The sequence below is a fragment of the Pezoporus occidentalis genome, unplaced genomic scaffold (genome assembly GCF_034315485.1).
Source record: "Pezoporus occidentalis ecotype Australia unplaced genomic scaffold, CSIRO_AGI_Poc_V1 ctg34, whole genome shotgun sequence".
Lineage (NCBI taxonomy): Eukaryota > Metazoa > Chordata > Aves > Psittaciformes > Psittacidae > Pezoporus > Pezoporus occidentalis.
Genome location: NW_026915376.1, coordinates 3,834,784 through 3,855,644, shown reverse-complemented (window position 1 = coordinate 3,855,644; position 20,861 = coordinate 3,834,784). Strand labels below are relative to the sequence as shown.

The 20,861-nt window shown below is 39.8% G+C and overlaps 1 protein-coding gene across 2 annotated transcripts in view; it reads left to right on the top strand.

Annotated features, from left to right (window-relative positions):
• ZNF318 (zinc finger protein 318) overlaps positions 1-20,861 on the top strand; it is a 27,280-nt gene extending 6,419 nt beyond the window's left edge. The window contains exons 3-11 of one of the 2 annotated variants that reach the window (XR_009966819.1): positions 4,245-4,878; positions 5,975-7,399; positions 10,090-10,189; positions 10,927-11,213; positions 14,010-14,213; positions 14,692-14,791; positions 15,823-15,941; positions 16,371-20,507; positions 20,624-20,861. Coding sequence is in view for 1 of the 2 variants with exons in the window: in XM_062629586.1 (XP_062485570.1) it covers positions 4,245-4,878; positions 5,975-7,399; positions 10,090-10,189; positions 10,927-11,213; positions 14,010-14,213; positions 14,692-14,791; positions 15,823-15,941; positions 16,371-19,820 (6,319 nt within the window). In the remaining variant the exon portion in view is untranslated. Of the gene's footprint in view, positions 1-4,244; positions 4,879-5,974; positions 7,400-10,089; positions 10,190-10,926; positions 11,214-14,009; positions 14,214-14,691; positions 14,792-15,822; positions 15,942-16,370 lie in introns of both variants that reach the window. The other variant, XM_062629586.1, reaches the window with a different exon arrangement.

Sequence of the window (20,861 nt, the reverse complement as noted above, 5' to 3'; positions counted from 1 at the left end):
GAATTTGACAGAAACATACTCAATGAAGAGATGCCTTTTATGTTAAAAATACTTCTGTGAACAGTGAGATATAAAGATTAGTAGATGCTGTTTGAAAATCTTTGTCTTCTGTAGGAGAACAGGTATAATCTGGCAAAAGAAGTAAAATCAGAAGACTTTGTGCAAATGAAATAATTTTCTTTGTTTTGAATATTGTGAAGATGGCATAGTTTGTGACCCAGAACATAAAATTGCAGTTTCTGGTCATGGATAAGCATCCAGCACCAAAAAAAAAGGGCACTATAACTTCAGGTTTTGATACAAATATCCCCAATTGGTTAAAAAATAAGAAAAGAGAAAGGGAAAGAGGGAAGTAAGCAGATTAAGTGAATTTCCTGTCTTTCTCAAGCATAAGGTTAAGTTTCAGCAGGTGCAGAAAATCAAGTGAGAGTTTGGGTTTCAGTACTGTCACTTTTATGCCTTTACCTCAGTACTCCTGGGATCACTGTTTTATTTATAAATCCCCCGTGCAGTCTGCAGTGTTCTGAATGAAATAAGTGCATATGCTCAGGGAGAGTACAGTGGTTGGAAGCAGCAGGAAATGGTGTTTAGGAGAACTGGCACTGCCCTGGCACATTAAGAACATGCAGGGCTGGGGGGTGGTTAGTGTATGTCGGTGTTTGTCCCATTGCTTCCTTTTTCCAGTGAGGTTTTAAATATAACCTGCTTTGTGGTTATGATGCATGGTTAGAAGTAACATCAGGAGCAGTGGAGTTTGTTTTAGCATAAGAGCGAAAATGGTGAAGAACTTTTAGTTTATCTCTGTTACAGGACCCATAGATGTAAACAAGTGGTCAGAATAGACTCCTGAGAAGGAATAAAAATAACAGTTGAATCACAATCAGAATAAGAGGAAGTGAGACCATGTAGACCTCGTTTTTTAAGTGGCTTCTCATATATTTGTAGTGTAGGTGTGCAGGAACTCCATGTGATTGACTTTTTGGTTTTTTTTTTGTGTAGTCTGTTTATGTTGGCTGCACTTGTCTGAATGGTGCCCACTGCCCAGAACCTTAAAGTGTGTGACTACCAGGTGATCCCTTAGCTTTTCCTAAATCCTCTAGGTACTGTTTTTGACTTCCAAATTTCTTCATGGTTTAGCCATTTTGGCTGTTTTTAAAAGACGCTTTGTATTTGGTTAAGGAAATTGTTTTTCATGGAGGTTTTGGTCATGTACTGGTTTTCCCCTCTTAGAGGCTGCGCTGGTACCAGGACACTGACTTTACATCTACCTCTGGGCTTTAAAGTAGCCCTTATTGTGGGTCATCATTGGGTTTAATACTGGGCATGTCACATTTTTATTTGGCATGTGGTACATTCTCATTGTCATTAAAAAAAAAAAAAAGTGTTTTCTGAAGATGTCTTTTAAAATTTTGAAGTAACTGGAGCACATAATTCTGAATTTAGTTATACTCCACTATTTTTGCTAACTATGCAGAGATTTCAAACAATCTCTTTTACAAATTATTCTCTGTAATTTGCAGGGCCTTGGGATGATAAAGAGGTTCATTAACCTATAAAGGAAATAAGATACCACAGATGGAAATCAGGGATGCTTTTGGATTCTTCTGCAGCAGTGGATTTTCAGGATGCCCCAGGAGAGTTTCTCAGGGTGTGTGTGCATGTGCAGGTCCATCCTAAAACATCTGTAAGAACCTGCCCCAGATTTCTAGAGCAGCTGGCCTCCTGCACATGTCTAAGTAAGCATAGTGAATGCTGCTGTCCTGTGACTTTAAGGTCACCTAAGCAGCTTCAGTTTTCTGTTTCAACAGATTGGTATTTTTTTTGTGTTTGTTTTGTCTTCCAAAATCTTGGTCTCTCAAAGTGAAGAATATATCTTATCCCTCTCCCTGTCTTCCATCTCTCCCTATGTCAGTATTTTTAAGATATTCTACTACTATCTGAGCTGGCATAAGCTATACAGAGCATCCCACCAATACTTTAATCAGAGGTTAATCCAAAAAATTAGACCATATTACTGCAGAGACGTGGTCTGTATTAAGCTGTGTTCTAAAATAGCATTTTTTGGCATAATATCAAAAGTGACGGTTTGAGCATGAACAGCTCATCTGACTTCCTACTCAAAGGCTGTGTGTTAAGGTGAAATCCTGTTGGTTGCTGTCAGACTTTTATTTTTGTTTCTGCCTATGTAAATATATATGCCAAAAAGTAATTTACCTTACACTAGTTGTAGTTCTCTGAGGCACCATGTCTACGTAGTTTGTGATCTGTTCTCCTTCTCTGAAACAGAAAATTCTCGTAATTAATGGATTTTGGGTGGTGAAGGAATTGGGATGGTCACAGTGGTACCACCTTGTATTCTCTCTCAGGGGTGCAACAGCCTGTAGTGGACACTGCTGGCTAAAACCACCCAGAACAGTTAAAAGGGACATATCTCTGTTGGATTTTATTTACAGAAAATGTACTTCGAAGAATCACAGTTTTTGTAAGGCAGGTAATCCCTTTCCTCACATCTGTATTTAACCTTCAGGTTTTAAATTTGCATCTTAGCTGTTCAAAGTGTATTTGGAACACCTTTCTAGTTGGAAATATAGCAGGTTTGCTGTTCCCTTCTTTCCAAAGTATGATTAAATATTCTTTCTGCTATGTCACTGCAGTTAGACTGTTTGAATTGTAGGTGACACCTGGCAAGCATCTATGCAAATTATTTGCACAAAAATCAGTTGAAATTGTATGGTGAAACACATCTATTACTCCACTATGTGTGTTCATGCAGCTTGTGTAGGTCTAGCAAGCTCTTAGAAAAGGTGACGCTGGGGATAGATGTAACTTCATAGAGACTGTAAACAACATTTATGTATTAAATTTAATTCTAGCTACTTTTTGGGTATTTGGAGGGGGTGGATATGCATAATCTGCTGAAAACTGGAAAGATGCCATCTAATACTTTGGGTACTGGTGTATGTGATATTTGCCTTAAAAGATGTGTTGGACTGATAAAGCATTTAATATGAAATGCTTTGAAATTATTCAGGTTAGAGGTAAAGTACAGTTTTGTGCTTGTTTTGCTTTTAAGGATGCATATGTAAACTATGAAAATACTCCAGAAGAAGACCTTGTCTATGTCTGTTATTCTTTGACTTTGAAAACTGGGGTTGTAATTCGTATGCAAATATTTTTGAAGGCGTAGTCTGGCATGACTTGATTTGTCCCTTCTCACATCTATGGAAGGTCTTTCCTGAGTAGGAGGAGGTGATTTTTGAGGATTCAGGCAGTACATAGTTTATCTCAAGTCGATGTCTCAGTCACTCAGGAAAGACATTTCTCTAGGTTTTCTTCCCATTAATTTCACTTAGGAGCTCATTTTCTTACCGTTCTTGGAGGATCTTGCTAGATTTTTAAAACACCTGTGAGTGAAACCAGCAGCTGGTAATTTTAAAGTAGTTTGGTTTGTTTCTGTCTCATCTAAAGAACAGTACTAGAAAAGTTCTTAGGGGTAGGAAAAAAGGTCTTTGTTAAAATAGTACTCCTAATTGGAGGTCTGTGTAGGAATCAGTCCAAAAGAAGACACTCTTAAGAGATGTAGCAAGTTACTCTGGTGTTGTGCTAGTTGCACGTCTACTGTGTATAATAATTCAGTGGCTGGCACAAAAGGATGATACTCTTACATATACTATACCTGGTTCATAAGATGTCAAAAAATGTGCTTCTTTTTGGGTATAGCGGTAAATGTGGCAGTTCTGTCTACAGATCTGTTGCAGCAGAAAATGTTGCTGGAATTTGTGGTCCTTGTCCACAGCTGAAGATAAAAAGAGGATCTAGTTGCATTGCCAGTTTGAAACTGAATTATGCCTTGAATAATTCATATGAAATGTGACCTTGGTGTTTTGCTGGGAGAGGTTAGGAAAGGGACTGTGGTCTGAAATATGATAGTAAGGTGTGTAGTCTTTCCCCTTCACAGAAAAAAGGCCATCATACCAAGTTTTCAAGGCTCTCCTTCTGTAGTATGAGTTGAAATGTTCACATCATTGTCTTCGCAGGTGACTTCCTAGGAGGGATGTATAGTATCATTAAAAATAAGTCTCCTTCTCTCCCCTGCCCTTTAAATACAAAAAATGTTGCTTCTGTTTGGTGATGGTGGTGTTATTCTGAAACTGATCTGGAAATTTCTTACTCTTGAGTAAGAATAAGACTTAGTTTACTCTGATTCAAGTACTTAATGTTTATTGTACTCTTCTCTTACACAGGGATGATATGGCTGATGGTCCAATATTCACTAGAGGCCTCTCATGTCCTCGAGGCCTTGAGAGATACCCATCGCATGAAGATCAACCTTCAAGTCCCTTCATCATGAGACATGATGAAGACTACCGCAATCGAGATGTTTTTCTCCATCGTTCAGATTATAGTCCCCATTATGGTCGTCGAGAAGAGCTGCCTCGTGGATCTGATAGAGATGGTGATAAACTCAGGAAATCCTCCTACCCGCTGAGGCCAGAAGAGAGAGGAAGAGAAATAAAGCGTCCACGGTATGAAAAGGATGAGAAGATGCATGGTGTGAGTGGAGAGCATCAGGGTTTCTCATCAGGAACACGAAACTATCGCAGACGAAGCCGCAGCCACAGTAGAAGCCCAAGCCCATCATACCTAAATGAAGAATTCCGAGAGCTTGACCGTGCAAGACGGAAAAGAGAAGAAGAAGAACGTAAAAACCACTTGAACCACGATGTTTCAGGCAGTGGTTATGTGATCCCTGGCTTGACAAATACACTACAGACTTCTGAGCCTCGGTACACATACAGGCCTGAGGAAATCCCATCCATGCCAAAAAAATCTATTTTGAAGAAGCGAGTGGAGGTGGAAGTAGAGTCTCCTGTTCAGGTTTGATCTCTTTCTGTCTGTGTGTTTCTACTTTACAAAACCTTCACTTTATGATGCAGAACGTTAGTTTGATTTCCAAAATAGCAATCCCAAATCTTTATGTTTTCCTGTCATCAAGAGAACAGGTATCTTTTTTCAGGCCATACAAGTTAGGATTGCATTAGAAACTTTAAACAGTGAAGGCGTTTAATCAAGAATTGTGTATATATAAAATCTGAGACAGAATAAAGTGTCCATGTTGAAATTCAGTCGAGGATGTTGATATCTGGGCCAGCTGCATCTCTTTATACCACAGGCAGCCAGGATGCTGATCAAAGCTTTTCACCTGTTACAGTCCCTCTTTCTTGTTTATTTATTATAGAATTAAAGAACTGGCTTATGCATCCTCAGTAGCTCTGGCTTAAAACATCTTTGAGTTTCCTTGTTTTTGTCCCGTGTGGACTGTAGGCTGGGATCAACCCTATTTAATTTGTACCCAGGCTACATCAGTTGAATCTCAAAATGAGAGCAATGGAAATATGTGCTATTGTGCCCACTGTGATAAATTGATATTTCTCATGATTTAGCGCATCAGTTTTGATCAGCCTGTTGTACTGATCAGTGTTGGTTTGACAATGACATGTTTATCTCAGGAGGTGCTCCAATACTGAGGATCCCATTCTATACCTATTATTGGAAATGCTATTTAACATGGCATTAATTATGCATATCTGAGGAAGTGACTGGGAGTAACACCAGTGCAGTTGATTTACCTGTCTTAAGATGTTGAAGTCCTATTTGTCTGTGAGTAAACTCAAAGTATAGCCAAAATCATGTTGTGGGGTTTCAATATAAAAGTTTCAGATCTTATGCTTGTAAAAATAATGAAATAAAATTGAGATTTTGTGTATTCTCTGAGATAAGCATTCATTGCTGGATGTGACATTCCAGAATCGTTAGGCAAGTTGTTTTGTAATCTCTGTTCTCTTTAGACTGTATATTGTCTTCTCTAACTCTTCAGCCCTGAACTCAAGAAATTAATATGTTCCTTTGTTCTGTGAGGTGCACAGTCACCTCAGAAGGTGCTGTAGTAAATAGCAATGTCTCTCTCTTTCAGCCTGAGGGCTTTTCAAGCAGTCTGGCTCCCAGCAAGGATCTTCCTCTTCTTTCTAGTCATTCGTCTTTGTCCCAGAGCAATGAAACGGCTCCTTTTGCCTCTGAAGTAGAAAACTTTCTCAAAGGGTTTAACAAAGACTCTGTTGTAGAGTCTGCAAACAAGGACTTGCATGATGGTTTATATGAGTGGAGTCCCCTTTCTGGGGCTCCCAAAGATTCTTTCACTTTTGAAGATAAATTTGGAAGCTTCTTGAGTCACAAGGAAAAGGTGGAACCCAAGTCAGAGCCTGCTGATCGCCCTACTGACTTCCTGCTGCCTCATGAAAGGGCCAGTCAGGATGGCAGTGGTTTCTCCCGAATTCTGGGCATGATGGCTGATTCTATAAGTGCTCAGGAGAAGAGGAGGCGTAGTTTTCCTGACATTGAGGATGAAGAGAAATTTCTTTATGGTGATGAGGATGAGGACACCAAAACTGAATCTCTCCCCATTCAGAAGCCGCCAGTGAGTTGTGGCAACGAGCTAATAAACCAGAAAGTGAGCCCACCTCCTTCTCCTGCTCCAGCTGTCAAGCTGGATCCTTTAGAAGAGCCTAATGCTGAGTATGCGAAGATCCATGACTTACTCAAAACCATTGGACTTGACATTGGTGTTGCTGAAATTGGAAAACTGGCTGTTCGTACCCAGGAACGCCTTCATGGCAAAAAGCTGGCATCTCGTTCTCCGGATCGTCGCTCTTCAGATTCTCGCAGACTGGACCCTTGGGACTTGCGTCGCAGCCGAAGTGACACTCGTTCTCCTGAGTCAGGCCAGCAGCACTCAGCATCACCTCCAGTCTCTTTCCAGCAGTCTAAAGATGCATGCTCTCTTCAGAAATCAGAATATATTAAGAACAAGCCAGTGGGACAGGATATGCCTCCATGTGCACCAGAACAGCCTCATCCTCCCATCTCTCTTATACCCTCAGTTCCACCAACTCCTGCTAGTTTGCCACCTACACCTACTTCTGTTTCTCAATATCAAATTCCCAACTATTCCCAGTTCACTCCCACTCAAATGCCCCAAAACTATCCACCTCCCACAATGGCTCCTCCAGGATACGATGCATATGGGCACTATATGGCGTATGCAGCCTCTGGCTGGACCATGTACCCCGCTGCCCAGCAGCCTAATCCCACACTGCCAGAAGCTCATGGTCTTCTTACTATGGCTATGTCAGCGAACCCTACACGTCCCAACCTCCGGGTGATTGAGACAGTCTCTATGGGAAAGGATGTCCCTGATTTAAAACGAGATGGTTCAGTGCTTGTTCATGTCCCTACCACTCCTGCTCATTCCAAAGTGCCCCTTCGTCTGTCTTCACACCCTCTCAAAAATAACACAGAAAAGATGTCAGATGAGAAAAACCGTGCAGCTCAGAAGCAGAAGGTATGTTGCCTATTATGATACATTAAAATAATGTTGGACTGCTTGATTGCTGGGGTAGAAGCTTTTCCTCTTCAGGTATGCCTTTTTATTCTCTGAGTGTCTCCAGTTTAAAAACAGCTGGACTAAATTTCCTGCTGTTAAGGTTTTCTGTGCATTTGTCTGTATTACTCTGTGAAATTAAAAAAAAAAAAAAAAAAGTTTAAAATCTCCAGAAGTTGGTCATCCATGCGTTGTGGCTGAACAGATAGACAGCCACAGTTCTTGGGGCCAGCCAAAATCTTACAGAAGAAAAACACAAGGTGGCTACAGTTTAGCTTTATTGTGCTGAGCTTTAGATATTGAAGCACTGGAAGATACCTAGATATATAAATACATGAAGGGACAGTATAAAGAAGGTGGAGCTGGACTTCTTTTGGTGGTGCTGTCCAGTGGCAGGACAAGAGACAGTCGGCACAAACTGAAACACTGGAGGTTCCATCTGAACATGGTACATGGTACAATAATACCATGGTTATACCTATATTAGACATTCTTAAATACATACTAAAAGGTTTTGTTGTTCACATATAACTTTCCCTCTACATTTGTATTAATCATCTCTTGCAAAAATCACAAAATCAGAAGAACTTAAGGGGAGCTGTTCTTGGTGCGTCAACACCAGTTTAGGTTATGGGTGTTCATGTTTTCCTCTTCTAGTTACCTTTATTTATATGGTAATTACAGACTAGTGGGGAAGAAGATATTTTAAAATAGGAAACTGGGGGTATATAAATGTGAAAGGACTGGAAGAGTCCTGAAGTTTTTTCAGGTTTTCAAACTGGTTTCCCCTCAGTGTTTGTTGTTAAAATAATACCATAGAATTCTAGAATGGTTTGGGTTGGAAGGGGCATTTAAAGATCATTAGTTCCGACCCCTTGCCATGGGCAGGGACTCTTTCCAGTAGACCAGGTTGGTCCAAGCCCTGTCCAGCCTGGGCTTGAACACTGCCAGGAATGGGGCAGCCACAGTTTCTGTGGGCAACCTGTGTCAGTGTCTCACCGCCCTCATTGCAAAAAAATTATTCTTAGGTCCAATATAAATCTACCTTCATTTAGTTTAAAACTGTTGTCCCTTGTCCTGTCACTACAGGCCTTTGTAAAAAAGTCTCTCTCCATCTTTCTTGTAAGCTGCCTTTAGGTACTGAAAGGCCACAATAAGGTCTCCCCAGAGCTTTCTTTTCTCCAGGCTGAGCAAGCTCAACTCTCTCAGCCTGTCTTCATAGGAGAGGTTTCACAGCCCTCTAATAATTTTTGTGGCCCCAGCAGGTCCATGGCTTTCTTGTGCTAGGGGTTACAGAGTTGAGCACAGTACTGCAGGTGGGGTCTCAATAGAACAGAGTAGAGGGGGAGAATCACCTCCCTTGATCTGCTGGCCATGTCTTTTGTGCAACCCAGTATAACAATTTGCTTTCTGGGCTGCAAGCACACATTGCCAGTCATATCTAATTTTCATCTACATATGCATATCTGCATTAGATTCTTTCAGTGTAGCTGTGCTAATGATATATTGTGATTGTAGATCTTCTAGTAGAAAAACAGCACATGATGGGCTGGAAGCTTTTTGCCTACTCAGTGATTATATCACATTCTTGAAAAGAAATCAGTCCATGGAAGGAGGGACAACTGAATCCAAGAGAGGCTCAGAAGAAGTCACTTTAAATTTTTAGTTTGAGATCACCTCTCTGCTTTTTTTTTGAAGTGACTTAAAAAGGGGTGCTTACACAAAGTGCTACACCAGCAGATAAGTGAGCTTTCACTGCTCAACAACTATGTTGGTAGAACTCCTGGGGGTTATTCTGGGCAGGATCTATAGATCTGTATATAGATCTATAGATCCTGCCCACATCTGCATTGCCGTAGTGGTACTAATTCTCTAGGAAAGACAAAGCCTTGGGTCAGTTGTTTTTTTTCAAGGAAGGAGTCAGTAGTAAGCTTTAAACATTATGAAGGTAAAAAAAAAAAAAAAAGGGACTTGTCTCTTGAAAAATAAAGCCAAGAAGGAAATTAAAAGGACTTTCCAAGTTTCATTTTAGCATAAGGTTTCCTTTTGTGAGAATCAGTGAAAGCCAGTGAAAAGCAGATTTGTGAGCCCCTCATGCAAGAATTTACCTTACTGAGCAAGAAGCAAACATCATCTAGGTGTTTCAGACAGTTATGCCTGCAAAATATAAAATTCAGTGATACAGTTATGGTCAGATTGAAACAGAAGCCTAAATAATAGCTAAAATTGTCCAGAGTCAAAGCCTGAGGCAGGGTGAAGGGCTGTGTAGTCTTTTGTCACTGATAGAACATGCTGTCTGTAGGGATACTGCAGGAGTTTTGGAGAGCCATTTATTACGATCTTGCTTATCCTTGTAGAAGATAGCGGAGTCTAAGTGCCTTGGGAAATGGTGCAACAAACAAAGCTGTTTCAGGGAAGACACTGCCCAAAAAAATCACCTGCATATAGGGTTGAAGCGTGAGCACATGTTATAGTTACCTGAAGATGCAGAGGAAGAGGTGCATTTGTTGTGTTAGAATACTCAAGAATATTTCAAGAATAGTGAGCAGTGTTCTGTGACTGGCAAACTGAGGTTGTGCTGTCATTCTTTCAAGACTGCTTAACTTGGGTCGGGAAGAGAAAAAAATCCAATCTGCTTCCAATCTGTTTAGGTGATAGAAGAGAGGGAAAAACTGAAGAATGAACGAGAAGCACGGCAGAAGAAGCTTTACTATCTCAAAACTGAATTGGACAGGCTTCGTAAACAGCAAGGTACAGTGCCTGCACCACGCACCTCTCCCCACTTTTGTTTTCCCTGCTGTGGTGTATCACAAGTCCTAGTACCTGCTAGGAGATGTGAAGACCAAAATAAGAATAGTCTATAGTTTAGAGCTAATATTTTCATACTCTGGGCAATGCAGAACTCTTGAGAAAACAGTGAGCTAATTACTATATTAAAATCATTTATGTCAAACTTGGGCTGTTACACTGAAGCAGTTGTTCTTGCATCTTCTTGGCAGCTTGACAAGTTAAATGAATCACACATTTTAGTGCTTCTTTAGAAGTAGGAAATAGTAACTGAAGACATGTCATTGTGCCTTTCAAGGTTTTGTTAATCTTACTTGGAGAAGGAAGAGTCCTCTCTAGACAGAGTTGACTTTTTATTTTGAAAACTTTTGTTTGGTCAAAGCAAATACTAATTTCCATCACCTTTGGAAAATGATACTTTTAGGTTAGAATGTAAGATTAACTTTAGCTTGTTTGGTCACACAGGGAAATAGTGATAATTAAACTGATTCTCTCTCTTGAAGGATTATGATGCTTCTGTTAGAATTGTATAACAAGGGAGATATGGTAATGCTGTACCTGAAAGTCAGTTCCATCTTTACAACTTCCTAGTCAAGATTTAGCTGTAATATTTTATATTAGCATTTTACTTGTCATTGAAATAGTTATACAGATCTTTTCCCATTGCATTTCCAACTCTTCTATTTCCTTGATTGGCTCAGGAGAGATGTTGAGGAAAAAACGTCGTGAGAAGGATGGACACAAAGACCCCTTGTTGGTTGAGGTGAACAGACTACAAGAGAATATTATGAAGGAGATTTCAGAGCTGCATAAAGAATCTGATGCAGCTGACAAGAAGCAGTCTGAGCTCGACAAAGTAGCACAAATCCTGGGGATTAACATATTTGAAAAACCCCGGAAACCATCTGTGGAAAACAAAGATTCCTCAGAGAAGAACAGCAAGTCAGAAAATGCAAAAGGTCTGGAAAAAACATCTTCCTCCAACAAGGTAAAATCTTCTAGCTTGTGTGCTGATGATTTTCCCACTGAGAGAAGAGGGCACTGGGGAGACAGCTGCTCCCAAACATTTACTAGGGGATCATTTGATGTGATTTGTTTATCACATGTCATATGCTGGTTTTGATGGTGCATATAGGTGAGAGTCAATGTAATCAGTGTTTATAATTTTCTGCAGGGTTTGTGCACTTCAGTACCACTTACTGGTTCTGACTTGGTTTTACTGAGATGTTAGTTGAACAGTATCATGCATGTTTGTAGCTGTTCAGTCTCAGTCTTCAGTCCCCTCCTCTCACCAGGGAGGACAGGTGGTTTTTCTCTACAACATTGCTGACATGGCCTGTCAAGGATGAATGTTTGTAGCAGCAAAGCTCTCTGCAAGTTTGGAGCATGTTGGTCTTCTCACTAGGTGATGATACTAACAAATCAGCTGAACATGATTATTATATACATGCTATGTCTTCTCTCTTTAAGAAATGTCATTATGCATCATTATGGTCTCTCTGACATACTCTGTATTAATGAGTGCTGGATATATCAAAACGAGCTTATTGCATTACAGAAGATAGTTTTTACTTTGGAAGTAGTGTATGACAGTAACATCTGAAAGGTTATGCATGATTCAGGACATTGATTATCATGCTTTTCAGATGTTTATTCAAATATATAACAGAAATAGCTGATGGGAGGTGGTAAATGGCTTTTGTCTAGACCTTACTCTATATTTTTTGCAGAGAGGAAAAATCTGTGTATCCTGTAAACTTTGTTATGCTTCATCCTGGTCTGATTCAGAGAACTTATTGATGTCTTTCATTTTAAGGCTTGCTTTTGTATTTTGTTTTTATTGTTTCTTGAAACATCACTGAAGTTTAGTGTTCACTTACTTTTACAAATCATTTGCTTCAGTCACCACATTGTAAAGCTAAAGTAGACAACATCTTTTAAATCCTAAACTGCATTGTTATATTGCTTTCTTTTCTTGAAATATGGCATGTGTGAATGTATTTTTAATTATTTTAACTTTCATTGTTTTTTTTTTTGTCCAAACCCATAATGACTTGATCCCCTTTTCATAGTTCCTTATTTTAACATGGAAAATACTGAGTTCCGGCTAGGAACATTTAATACTTTCAGATATCTATAAGTACATAGGACACTGCCTTTAGTGTCTAAGATTCACCTTATAACTCTGGTTGTTAGTTTTTTTTTAAAGAAAAGAAATACAGTGCAGGCCTTTTGACACTGATACCGGTTGCCTCTGTCAACCTCATGGCAAAAATGTATGCAAACTGCCTTGTGGTCCCTTGCTGCTGAACCTGTGTCTGTGTGTTGTAGTTACATAGTCAGTGTAGAGCTGAGCCTTGGACTAAACACACAAATCATCTCTTCTGGGCTCTGAATAGCAGCCAGTTACAAAGTCATCCTTGAGTTGGGGTTAAGCATAAACTGGGTTTAAGAGTTGACTGTCACCTATCTATATGAGAAACATTGCCTTTTTAAAGTTCTGATGGAGATAGTATTTTTATAGGATATATTGGGTGGATATATGTCTGTAAGTAACATAAACAGTGACACTTCTTAGACATCATGAACATCCTTCCATGTACTTCCTGCAGATTATAAGCTGGTCTTCTCATTTTTTAAGAGTATGTCAGCTTTCCTATGTTCTTGCACGCAGAGTTTCTGCAGATATTCACTGGGTCACTTCCTACTCTGCTGCAAAGATTGTACTGGGGTATGGGTATCTGTGGGGTACATAGTGGCCTGGGTGTCTCTTCATTGTTTGATCTACATTGTATGTTGTGTGGGGTGGTGTTAATAGGAGAGAATCTATTCCTGTTTATCCAAAGGAATTTCAAGTACAGCAGATGTTATTTAAGAATTTTGAATCTGCTTAAGTGAATTTGTTCAACATGGATAGTGAATAACTTGGAAATCGTGCAGCCAACTCGGGTCTGCTAAGTTAATACACACATTAGATATAAGATAATGGGCTTTCAGCCATGGAAAATGTAACTAAAACCTCAAACTACATCCAGTACTATTGTAATATAAATGATCAGGGCTCATTCATGATCTATATCAGGGATTATTTGTTTTGCTATTCTGCAGTGTTAGTTTAGTATTAATTTTGGGTAGAGTCCTGAAATGTATCACTGTATGGCGTCTTTCTGTACAGATCAATGTAAGTGCAAATATCGCATGCTTAAATTGAAAGATGCTTCACCTTGCACACTTAGGTAATTAACAAAAACCCATCTTTCTATTATTGCTAAGAAAAAAGTCTTCTGAAGAATTCAGGAACTCTCAAATGATCTTGTAAAAGTACTTTTAGTCAACCAATTCTTACTTCAATTTTTTATTTTGCTTTCATGCAAGCTAATTCTACAGTAACTTCTGAATGCTTCTAGGGGAACTGTTTTAGGTCTTCTGGGCACTGTTTGGCTAGTACTGTAAATTGGAATTATTCAGATCTTTATGTGAAACCCATGAAGTGGGAAGGGTGCATGCCATAGGGAATTTGTTCATTTGGTTCCTTGATTACCTACAACCATCCAGCCATTACATCTGGGAGCCTTATTGGAAGCTCTTCACTACGGCCATGCAGCGTCTTAGTCGGCAGTACCAGCTCTCTGAAACAGTGGAATTAGCCTGGGCCCTGAAAAGCAGGTGATACATGTTTTTATTTTTGGTGTGTGTGGCTTCTGCTGGAGGCAGGTTCTGAGTTCTAGAGCATTATGTCTGCCCTGCCTTGTCTTAGAGAAGTGTTTCCTTTTGTTCAATTTAGGAATCAAAAACTACTAATGAAAAATCCAGAGGTAGAAGCCCGAAGCCAGCAGAATCCTCTTCACAGTCCTCCAAACATCCTTTCCAGTTGGCCAATATTTATGAATATTATGATGCAGGGAACCACTGGTGCAAAGACTGCAATACCATCTGCGGAACCATGTTTGACTTTTTCACACACATGCATAATAAGAAACACAGACAGGTATGTTGCAGGCTTTCTTCACTAAGTGCATTTCGTATTGCTATAAATATTAACACTAAAACATACATCACAGAACTACATTTTGCGAGTGAATCTGAAGTGATAAAAGAACCCAAGAATTTGCTTATCAAATCCTTCTTTCCCTAATGCCAGATTTAGCAATTTGTACAACTGCTGGTGTTCCAACTAGTAAATGGGGCCTGTGTCCAGTTTGCTCAGGAATTAGTGTTTGATATTCATGTTCCTTATGTTTACTTGTTCTTTGATATCATTTGCACTTTACCTTTTGCACAGGTTATTTTCTCATTATAAATTGCAAAAATGGGAGGGGAAAGAGAGGAAAACAGTTCCTGTAAATATTTGCACGTTGATTTTAATGTTCAGTGTTCTGAAAGGATGTTAAAAAGGAAAAAGTCAAGTGTACTTCCCTTACTAGTGTAATACATGAGCCTGTATACCTCTGTCACTGTGCAAATAGACCCTGGATCCTTACAACAGACCTTGGGCTTCGAAGACACAGAGTGAGACCAAACAAGACTCCATAAAACGCATCGATAAGATAACTGTTCCTGCCAAAGGTATGTTAATTTTTTTTAACTTGGGCATCATCTTCCTTTACTGTCCAGCAGGTTCCAGTTGCTCAGAGAAAGGGATTTCAAAACTTTTACTTGTTATAGGAGCACATATAAATACTGTATTATTAGGTAAAAGGCAAATTATTTAATTTCCTGGTTGTTCTTGTGCAAAAGGTCATGAAGCATGACACAGCGTATTTCCTTCTCTTCTTTTTAGAGTTTAGGTTTTTATTTCGAATGCCAGGTGACTTTTCTTTCTCCAGTGTAGTTCTGAAGTAATTTTTGCCAACATGCTAGAATTCAGAACACGACCACAAGAGCTTGCTGTATTTAGGCACGTCTTGTGCAGTAGTCCACAGTCTTGCAACAGACTTCCATTCAATACATTTTTAGTACAGTTCTCCCTGAAAAATCATTGATGAGTACTTGGTAGGATGTGGATACAGAGAATCTAAGAAAGCCATATGGAAGGGGCTGTAAGTGATTTGAAGACTTATATAACATCTGAGTGATTAGATTGGCCTGCCAGTGATCAATCACAGTTTATTAATCTCTTACATACTTCTAGTAGTGCCTGGTGAAGAAGAATCTCTAGTGTCTTAGATGACTGCAGCTGCTTGTGTAGGTGTAGAGATGTAGCCTTGCTGAACTTCAGTGAAAACACTTGTGTTCTTTTTATAAACTAGGTTTAAACAGGTGCTTAGTATTTGAACAGATGACACTACAAAGGTGGAAAATAGATGAAGACTGTAGGAAATGTTAACCTACTTGAATTTGGGATAGCCTTAATAGGTTGGATAGTTCTGAAATAATTTTTTCAGTCATAGTAAACAATAGTAATTCTTCACTTTATGGGTTTGCTCCTGGCAGTGGTGTTTCCCGTACTGCAAGCATAAGAAGAGCAGCATTAATTTTTCCAAAACAGAACTTTGCTGCAGGTTTTGCTCTTGTTCTTTGATACGTTTATCTGGCTTTGTAAAGAGCTTGGCATTTGTTAAGTTTTGTTTCTCTGATCATTTTCTTTGGCCTTTCAGGCTCTGAGTTTCTGATTCCTATCACTGGATATTATTGCCAGCTCTGTCATGAATTTTTTGGAGATCAGATCTCAGCAGAGCAGCATGTGAAAAGTCATCCCCACAATGAGAAATACAAGGTTGGTAGCTGGTGTACCAGGAGTGTAGCTTCTCATGTTAGCTTCTACTTGTTCTGTCTTCCTTTACTGGAGAGTGAGACTTGATTCCTTGGAGTATATGTATGTGATTATCTTCACTACATTCTACTGAGCTAAATAAGCAGAACTTCCCACTACATAGAGGATAATCTTTCATCTGCATGAAGTTGCAATGGTGTTGAAGTCCCAGTGTTGATTTTCAAATTCTTCTGTAAAGTGACAGCACTGCTTCCACTCAATTGACAGTAAATTCAGAATGTGGAGTTTGTAGCATCTGAGTTTCCTGGTAGGAAGAAGTTCTCTACTGTCTTAGTAGCACTTAATGAACAAGTCAAAACTGTTACAGAGCTGAATTTATTTATTTATTTTTAATTGAAACAGTGACTAAAATTGTGCCATTTATTTCCACAGAAATACATAGATGAAAACCCACTCTATGAAGAGAGGAGAAATTTAGACCGTCAGGCTGGATTGGCTGTAGTTCTGGAAACAGAGCGCAGGCGGCAGAATGAGCTGAAACGGAAACTAGTCGAGAAACAGAAAGAAGAGAAGGATGAGAAGAAACCAAAAGTAATAAAGAAAGAGGAAACAAAGAGTATCCCAGAGCTTGGAGAAGGGACTAGTGAGACTCAAGGCAAAATAGATTCTTCTGGGAGAAAAATGGGTATCAAGCTTAAGCTGAAGAAGGAAGAGAAGAAGGAGGAGAAAAAAGAGGAAAAGAAAGAGGAATCTAAAAAGGAATCACCAAGCCAGACTTCCTTTGGGAAATTCAGCTGGAAAAAGACTGAGAGAGACGATAAAACCCCAGCAGGCACTATTCCAAAGGAGGAGAGTACAGAAGGAAACAAAGAGGAGAGCAAGTGCCAGTCTGGGAAACCTCACGTCAAGCCCATTGAAATCAAGCTGTCTGGTAAAACTGTTATTCCACACACTAGCCCATGGACACCAGTTGTTGTCACATCAACACCATCAAAAATTCTACCCAATCTACCAGTCCCCACCATGATTTTCAGGAAGTCTATGACTGCAACAGTTAGCAAACCAGCACCTTTGAACACCTTTTTATCCATAAAATCCTCTGGAGCTACCACCAAACCATTGCCTGTAGTAAAAGAAACTAATGCAGACCTTCTGCTTCCCCCAGATATCATCTCAAAAGCTTTTGGAGGAGAAGAAGTAATTTTAAAAGGGGCAGAGGAGGATTTGAAAGCAGCTGAGAAAAGTGAATCTTCTCAGACTTCTGATATACCACCTCCACCCCCTCCTCCAATAGCAGTCCAGCAGACAGCTGTCATCCCTGCAGATGAAGTTGCTCCAGGTGTGTCTGAAAGTGAGCAGACAATGCTGGCAATGCCTGTAAGACCCCCTCCACCACCAACTTCAACTGCTTTCAGTGAACAGGCAAAAAAGGTAGAGAAACGGAACTCTTGCTTGGCCACAGCCAATGCTAAAGATCTCTATGATATTTTTTACAGTAGTGGTGGAAAGGGTTCAGCTGATAGCAAGCTTGCCAGTTCTGCACTTCCAAATGGAGAAAACTGTAACCTAACAAAACCTGCAGATTTATCTGCGAACCATAAAACAAATAATAGCTCATCCTCCTTGAAAGAGGATTCTCAGAATGTGGCTACTGAAGTTAGCCAAGTCCACTCAGCTGACACAAGCTCAGAACTTGGGAAGACTGATATTCAGGAGACCTTAATATTTCATAATGAGATGAGCCCTGACATTGAAAATGGTATTCTGAAAGATGTAGGTGAAAAATCTCAGACTCTTCTTTCAATAGATGTTCGGAACAAATTGAAAGAAGATTCCTCACATTGTAATAATCAAGTGACTGGGCAGTGGGTTCTCAGTGAGAATCAGGCTGAAATGAACAAGAAAACACTTCAGCCTCAGCTATCAGAAATGTCAGTCACAGAATGGCCAGAAACAAAACCTGCTTCTGGTTTCCAGATAGCTGCAGAAATTGGACTTGCGGATATTAGAGGTAGAGAGCAGGTAGGTAGTCAGGTATTCTGTGATCTGCAGAAAACAGAGATTCAAGAGAAAGTTGAACAGGAAGATGCAAATAAAACTGCAGTTAAAACTGCAGTTACTAACACAAATGTTCCTGGTACCTTGGAGAAGGATACAGAGACGAAAGACTGGGAAATAAAAGAGGCAAAGCCTGAACTTAGCTTGCACTCAAAGACTTCGTTAACTGAAACACAGAATAAAATTCAAAATCTGGGAAACTCCCACTTAGTAGAGGAAGAATTAAGTGATAGCTGTAGAACTCACTCAGAAACTGATAGTCCAGACTTGCTCTGTGATTCTCAAAACACTACACAAGAAAAAGCTTTAGTAGCAGTAACAATAGGGCAGAATTCTGTTGATGCCTCCTTAAAAGATGTAAAACTGAGAAGTGCAGCTTTGGAAGTATCTCATCCAGGAGCCCTTGGCAAAGCTCCCCGATTTTCAGAAACCCAAAGTAAAATTTCAGAATTGACAAGAAGTCCTGGTGAATGGGACACTTCCAGAACTAGTAATGGAGAGGAACATGTCGTCATGACCTGTTCTTGTTCTGAAAGTAGCTGGAATCTATCAGATACTCCAAATGTAGAAGTAAAAACTAATTCTAATGAAATTAGTGCTTCAGAATTGACAGAGGCACAGCCAGACACATGTCTCACCAACACAGAAGGTAGAAGTAGCATATCAGAAGCTCAAGAAAAAGTTCAGCCTGAACCTTCAGACCATGCAGTGCTAGATAACAAAACCCAAAGGCAGGAAGTTACATGGTTAGTGAACACCAGCTCTGCAAGTATTATTGAACTCGGATCCAGTGCAGAATTAGTAGTTGAAAAAAAATCATTAGGACACACTGGATCTGATGCAACATTAGATAATGTTTTTATCAAAAGAGGTGCAAAAGAAATAGGGACTGGGGGCTTTTCTAGGATTCACTCTGGTCTTGTCCAAGAGTCCGTAGTTGCTTTACCAGCAGATTTCCATCAGGAGCATCTTTCAGAAGCAGCTGTCTGTGCCCCAGAAACAAAGCATGAGGTTTTAAGAACCTCAGCAGCCAATGACTTTCATCCAAATTCCACTTACTCAGGATTGAACACTGAGCAATCTGGAAGTCTCTCTGCAAATGTTCATGTGGATAGCAAGAAAGTTTCTTTGACATCAGAAGATGTGAAAAACGATGAGGCTCCGTCCCAGAAGGCAGAGCTCAAGCTCAAAAGTGCTGATTACAGTTTGGGAGATACTAAGGTAAAATATGAATGCTTCAGCATCCTTACAACAGGACTTTTAAATGAGAATATCAAAGAAGTCTCAAAACTAGAAAATACTGCGTCCATTAGGCTGGAGTCCAGTGAACTTAAGAAGCTAGGCAATGAAAAAACAGTGGGTGAAACAGAGATAACTGATTTTGCTACACTGAGTTCTGCTAGTCGGGAAGATAAATTTTGCACACGGATTTCTCAGCCAGTTATGCTGCAGCTTGGACTGCAGTCCTCAAATAGTGACACTACAGAAGTGGTCATGCCAGTTCTAGAAATGCAGGGCATTTCTCCCACATCTGAGATCCTTCTGCATGTGGAGGAGAGCAGAGGTGGTCCTATTGAAATGCCATCACTGAGCTGTGATGGGGGCAATGCAGAAAGTCAGGCTTCTGGCTGCACGGAAACTTTCCTTCCTGGGCTCAAAGAAATACCTGGGAAGGAGGGTGGCTCAGGAGGCAAGGGAGCATGCACCATTCTGAGCAAGAAGACTGAGCAGACAGAAACTGCTGACAGTAGTTTGGAAGCTACAACAAAGTCAGGAGTCTCTGAAAGCTTAGCTGAAAGCTTAGCAGAAAGCCCAGTGGGTTGAAGTGAACCCAGCCAGTCCCAATATTTGAGGAACCAGAGCTGGGATTATGTATATGTTTTTTGTTTGTTTTTTTTTTTGTTTGTTTTTTGTTCCAGTTGAAGGTTTTGGGTGTATTTTGCATCCTGTGGTAGGACTTGACTAAAGGGAAATTTGCATCATTGGAAACCAGACACATACTTTATTCTGTACATAATTAATTGTGTAAAATGTTTTTTCATGTGAATTTTTTTGCCAATTTCTTTTCTACACTATGCTATTAAAATGGAATCTGTCGTTTATAATGCGTGCGTCTTTGTTGTTTATTTTGGGGGCTTTTATTCTTTGACCGTTTTTGGATAATTCCCAGCTCACCCTGTTTGTGTCAATAGCACTGAGTAGCCCAGCCACTGGGACAAGCTCAAGAACAGCAATTTAGAACTTGAGGAAATGGAGACTTGCAGAAGAGCTAAACCTGAAAATTTCTTTAATCTGTAATGCATGATTTTGTTTACTTTCATTGTTTGAAATGCAAGAATGTGATTAGAGTTGGTTTTGTTTGTTTATCTGTCTGTGATTTGTAATTACTGTCGTATTACATCTGTACTTAAGCTGCTTCATTGTATTGTATAAGCACATGTATGGATGCCACAGCACTAAAGCAAGGGGAGAAAATCTGTCCGACTGGCTTTTGGAGAAGAAGACTAATCGGTAAGGCTCTGTGGCCTGACACCTGGACCAGACATACTGAGGTCACTTACATGATTTGAAATGGGCTTTCTTTCATTGTATTGTGATCCAGTAACTGTTTGTGTTAAATCATTTAGCAGCTGACCAGCTCTGAAGAAGCAGAAGACCAGAACCCTGGTGTCAGGAATTGGACTCGCTTCATGTGATAGAGACACATGCATGCCTACCCTGAATGGTCCTTGAGCTATCAAAAGCTCTAGTGTGATGGTTCTCATTTGTATAGCTTGTTAAAGACTAAAGTATTAAATGTGTTTGCTTGGATAAATATGACATTTGTAAATTGTTTAAAAAATAAACATATGGTGGTCAACAAGA